The 6000-nt window shown below is 50.2% G+C and overlaps 1 protein-coding gene across 1 annotated transcript; it reads right to left on the bottom strand.

Annotated features, from left to right (window-relative positions):
* Positions 1 to 2827: 2827 nt before the first annotated feature.
* On the bottom strand, positions 2828 to 5801 carry INHA (inhibin subunit alpha). Its single transcript, NM_174094.4, is given in 2 exon segments — positions 2828 to 3688; positions 5525 to 5801. Coding segments are annotated over 2 exon segments (1083 nt in total). The 5' UTR covers positions 5787 to 5801; the 3' UTR covers positions 2828 to 2867.
* Positions 5802 to 6000: the final 199 nt, after the last annotated feature.

The raw sequence follows: 6000 nt of genomic DNA, 5'->3' as shown, positions 1-6000 counted from the left end.
AGAGAATCTATTCTCAGCTTCTCCTAACCTGTGGCACCTGCTGGCATCCCTTAGCTCATGGCTGTATCACTCCAAGGCTGCAGTGACAGGTATAAGATCTATTGGAAAGGGCTGTTACACCACACAAAGCAGGTTTAACTTTGTATAGACAAGTTTTTAAGTCACCTAAGGGATAAAATCATCAAAGAAGTTACCCCTGGGCACCAGGTGGGACATGGACTGGAGAGGTAGAAAGTGACTGCTTAGAGTAAGGAGGCTGCTGAGCTGCCCAATCAAGAATGGCCCTTTAGAATGTAAACTGGTGCAGCCACTGTGGAAAACGCTATGGGCGGTCCTTTTAAAACTAAAAATAGAGTTATCATATGGTCCAGCTGTCGCACTCCTGTGCCTATGTACAGAAAAAGACAAAAACTCTAATTCTAAAAGATACATCTACCCAATGTTCATAGCAGCACTATTTACAATAGCCAAGACATGGAAACAACCCAAGTGCCCATCAACAGGTGATTGGTTTAAGATGTATTGTGTGCTAAGTTGCTTCATTCACGTCTGACTCTTTGTGATCCATGGACTGTAGCCTGCCAGGCTCCTCTGTCCATGGGATTCTCCAGCAAGAATACTGGAGCAGGTTGCCATGCCCTCTTCCAGGGAATCTTCCTGACCCAAGGATTGAACCCGAGTCTCTTTCATCTCCTGCGTTGGCTGGCAGGTTCTTCTACCACTGAACCACCTGGGAAGCCCTTAAGATGTAGTGTGTATATATAAATATATAAAATGGAATATTAGTGATAAAGAAGAATGAAATATGTCATTTGCTGCAACATGGTTGGACTTAGAGAATATCATACTAAATGAAGTAAGAGAAAAATGAATATTATATCACATATATGTGAAATCTAAAAAAAATAGTGCAAATTAATCTACATACAAAGCAGACACAGACTCATAGACATAGAAAACAAACTTATGGTTACCAGAAGGGAAAGCAGGAAATAAAATAGGAGTATGGGATTAACAGATATAAACTACTATATACGTAAATTAGATAAGCAATAAGGATTTACTGCATAACACAGGGAGCTATATTCAATACCGTGAAATAACCTATAATGAAAAATTATCTGAAAAAAGTATAATACGTATATAACTGAATCACTTTGCTGTATACCTGAAACTAACTCAATACTGTATATCACTTATACTTCAATTAAAAGAAAAAGAACTGCCGCTTAAATGGCAAAATGGTGTTCATGTAGAGAGAGGGAAAGGGCTAGATTTGAGAATGGCAAAGAAAACCAACAGTGCTTTCTCTCAGCATCTACCCCCCACCCCTTGTGTGGTAACTGCACTCTGCTGAGGGGAAGCAGAGAATAACTTCACCTCATGCTTCAGGCTCTGGACTCCAGGGGTGGGCCTCATGCTCTGAATCATTAACTTGTTCTGTTCCCGCTTTTCCTGGAGGAGCACATGACCCTAATCAAGACAGTCAGGCCACCAAGACCCAACCTGCGACTTCTGTAAGCAGACTCCCTCCCACGAGACCAAGTGGTGTCACTTGGGCATCTGGGTCTGCCCCAGACTGCCGTAGACGAGATGGAGCCCACCCAGGGGATTTGGAGCCTATAGCTGAATCCTGGGAGCATCTTTGAGCCCCGAATCGAGCTGTAATTTAGTCAGCTGTGCTTGTGGACTTGTCATAGGCTACTGGGGTTTTTTAATTTTATTTCTTTGGTTTAAGCCAGTTTGAGTTGAATTTTCTGTTCAAATGGACTCTGAATGAAGATTATTCAGTGTCTCTAATGATTACCACTGGGAACAGGGAAAATCTCCGAAGTCTCCTGCTCTTGGTCTCATGGCCAGGAGTGGACACAGATTTTCTTAGTCACTGTTGGCCCCTCTTAGGTAGGGGTGGACATTTCTTCCTCACTTGCTAAGCTAGTGGAATCAAAGGCCTTGGAGACTCTGGAAGAGGAGGCCCAGACCAGTGACTCCCAGACTTTAGGATTTCAGATTTTGAGATTTCACAGATTTCAGCAGCAAAATTACAAAGAAAAATCTTAGGATCCAAATTCGAATTGCCAAGTTTTAATTTTGTTAAGTAAAAATCTGAAAACAAACACATTAAAAAAAAAAAAAACACTGCTATCTACCGTCACCATAATATCATAAAAGAAATGACACTTTGACACACACACATGAAGGATAACTTTAGAATACAGGGCAGTCATTTAAAAAGAATACCCTTAGCTTTGTGAAAGTTACTCTGTGGCACTCACTTCTCTCTGTCTCAGATATGTGATACTTCCCTAGCAACACTGCTAACTGGCCTAGTAGAGAACCCTGTACCCCTCAGTAAAGTGTCCCCAGCCCTCAAATGTCACCCACATCCCAGGCACAGGAAACGCCTGGACAGCTCTGAACATCTGTCTCAGTGGGGCCCCCAAAGCCATAATCTCTGGCCATTCTATAAATCACCTGACCTTGAGCTAGGTGTCCATCAGCTAGGGCAGAGTGGCGGTGGTTATGACACTTGGGCATAGGCACTATGAGGTGTGCATGGCAGACCACCCAGTTGACACATCAGCGCCAACTTGTACGAGGGCCAGTTCTGGCTCCAGAGTCGCTTTCCTGAGCTGACAGCACCTATTTGTCCTCCCCAAGCATGGTATCTTCCCACCAGATACACATCCAATTACTGCTGGCAAACCCCCATCTCCTGGATCAAGTGAGGCTGAGTGACCTGAGACCCCACAATCCCATGCTCCCAGGGCCTACACTTCACCCCGACAAAAACACTTATCAGAGAAGCCTGAGAAGACACACCAAGTCATATGCACTATGTCATTTATTGTCACAGCGGGATTCCCTTAGATGCAAGCACAGTGCTGGGTGAGAAGGTTGGGCACCATCTCATACTTAAAAGAGTAACCTCCATCCGAGGTGGTGCGGACGTGTAGGGGCCTCATGGTTCCCGGGAGGGCAGCGCAACAGGGCTGGGCCCCTGGGACCAGAGAGAGGGGCTGGACAGGGGTAGGAGGCACCCCGGGGACCGGCAGGGGCAGGTCCTGTGGGGGGGACAGCCCACACCCCCCATGACAGTAGTAGAAGATGAAACTGGGAGGGTGCACTATCCACCGGTCCCAGCCCAGCTCCTGGAAGGAGATATTGAGGGCGGCTCTGTGGCAGTCGGCATGGGCGGCGGGCTCCTCTGGAGGCCTCTGCAGCAGGCGCAGCGCAGCGGGAGACCAAGGCCAGGGCAGTGGGGGCGTGGAGCGCCGGGCCCTCTCCCCTCCACTGGGCGGCTTGGCCCGTGTGTGGGCCACCAGGAAGGGGGTGGCTTCGGGCCGAGTGGAGCAGGAACAGAGAGGACAACGCAGCAGGAGCGCCAGGACAGGATGGGTCAGCAGAGGGAAGGCGGAGGTGGCCAGGTGCAGGACAGCCCAGCGAGGGGGGGCCTGGCCCAGCGACATGGGCACAGGCATGGGACCCCCGGATGTCAGTACCAGCAGGCCAAGCAGGGGCTCAGAGCTGTTGGCGGCAGCGGTCTCCTGTCTGTCCAGTCCTGTGTGGAACCACAGCTGGGCCGAAGTCACCTGGCGGCTGCGTGTGTGCTGGGATGGCTGGAACACATACGTGAAGAGGCCCTCCTCAGCCTCTCCAGCATCTGGCTCATCCCCGCAGCTGGCACCTGCAGGGGGCAGAGGGAAGGGAAAGGGCAGCCCCCATCGGCAAAACCTGGGACCCCTCCCCCTCAGCAGGAGGGATCTGGCTGCCACTCACAAGCCTGCCAGGCGCCACGTGAAGTACTCTGCCAGAGGCCAGGACCCTCCCCAATCTTCAGGGAACTAACAGAGGCCCCCCCCCCCACGTGTTCAGTTCCCTTCAGTTCAGTCGCTCAGTCGTGTCCGACTCTGCGGCCCCGTGGACTGCAGCACACTAGGCCTCCCTGTCCATCACCAATTTCTGGAGTTTACTCAAATTCATGTCCATTGGATCGGTGATACCATCCAACCATCTCATCCTCTGTCGTCCCCTTCTCCTCCCGCCTTCAATCTTTCCCAGCATCAGGGTCTTTTCAAATGAATCAGTTCTTCGCATCAGGTAGCCAAAGTATTGGAATTTCAGCTTCAGCATCAGTCCTTCCAATGAATATTCAGGACTGATTTCCTTTAGGAAAATCCCCATGTGTTACTTCAGCATTAAAAGACTTCAAAAATGCCAGCCACTGCCAACTTCTCTCTGAAGTGGTTTTACCAATTAATATTCCCATCAGTGATGTGTAAGATGCCCTGCACTCTCTCCCTTCACCATTGCTTAGACTTGTTAGTTTCTATTTAAATTTTTACCTGATACTATGAAATGGTACCTTGAATGCTATGTACACAGGCATTTGTTATATTACTCATGTCAGAAATACTGCATGAGAAACCCTTTAAAATAATTCCACTCTATAAAGGTTAACACCAAGAAGGAGGAGGAAGGGGATGGGGCAGAGGAGAAAGGATTCAGCTCAGAATCAAGGACAGTGCTTTCTAAGAAAATGCAGTTGGCATACTTACCCTGACAAGTATATAGACTGCATCAAACAGTCACGAACCAGCAGGAGTTAAAGAACTAGCAATTGGGGCTGTACTGTTATGTGGAACATCTCACTATAAACCTCACAACAACTGACCCATTTTGCAGATGAGAAGTGTTAGTCGCTCAGTCATGTCTGACTCTTTGTGACCCCATCTACCAGCCTCTTCTGTCCATGGGATTCTCCAGGCAAGAATACTGGAGTGGGTTGCCATTCCCTTCTGCAGGGGACCTTCCCAACCCAGGGATTGAACCTGGGTCTCCCACATTGCAGACAAATGTTTAACCATCTGAGCCAGATGAAAAGCCCTTAAACTAAGTGCCCAGGCTGGGATTCTGCCTGATCCTAAAGCCACATTCACTGTGCTGCCTGGGGCCCGAAGCACAGGGAGGCAGAGCATCCTCTCTGAGAGAAAAGTGAGCCAGGTTACAAAAAGGTCCAGCCAGTGGAGGGCTTTACTCACTGAGTCAGTGCAACTGACTGGGGAGATGAGAAGAGAATTCAAGGGAAGGTAGGTTAATTTCCCAACTAACTGTTCTCCCGCATCCCTGATATCTTCTCAAGTCTCAGCTGTCTGAGGCTAAAGAAACAATGTTTGGAGCAGGGTGCAAAAGCAAAGGTAGGAGGAAAGATGGCAGGAAGGGGCACACGCCCGGATCTCTCTGTCCCTAGACACCCTCGGCCTCCCAGACGACTATCTCGCAAATGGCTCCTATGAACCGGGCACTCTGGATATACCATCTCACTCGATCCTGAAATGTAGGCGTTATGGCACTTTTCACAGATGAGGAGACAAGAGGCTCAGGAAGGTTTAGTAACTGGTCCATTATTGCAAAGTCAGCTGAGTGTCAGGTCTGGGATTCAACCCAACCTGCCTAGCTCCCGAACCCAGGCTACACCACACTCTTTGTCAGAGTCAAGGTGCCAGTACCCCACCCTCATTACCTGCAGCCGGAAAAAGGATGGCCTGGGAGACATCTTGGTCCTCGGGCTCAGAGCCCCTGCGCATGAAGCCCCCCACGGCATGCCTCCGGTGCAGACGCCTGACTCCAGGATCTCCACCTTCCCCAGTCACCGGTGGGGGCCCCAAGGCATCCAGAAACAGGGCCCTCACCTTGGCCAGGACAAGTTCCCGGTCCAGCTCCAGCCCATGACAGCCATGCCCGCCCTGAGGGGCCAGCAGCAAGAGGAGCAGCTGAAGCCACATAGCTCCCCTGGCCCTGCCCACTGGGAACCCACACCCTGCCCTGTGCCCCTTCTGCCAGGGTCTGCCCAGGGCCTCCCCACTCCACCCTCCCCATCCCACCACCGCCCTCTTCTACCCTTCTCACCCCAGTCTTCCCCAGCCCTTCCCACGCCCCGCAGTCGAGTTGCCCCTGCCCATGGCATTGAGACCTCCTATCTCTGACGCAGATGTCTGT

The sequence above is a fragment of the Bos taurus genome, chromosome 2 (genome assembly GCF_002263795.3).
Source record: "Bos taurus isolate L1 Dominette 01449 registration number 42190680 breed Hereford chromosome 2, ARS-UCD2.0, whole genome shotgun sequence".
NCBI classification, from domain to species: Eukaryota; Metazoa; Chordata; class Mammalia; order Artiodactyla; family Bovidae; genus Bos; species Bos taurus.
The sequence above is the reverse complement of the archived record's forward strand: the minus strand, read 5'-3'. Positions and strand labels throughout refer to the sequence as shown.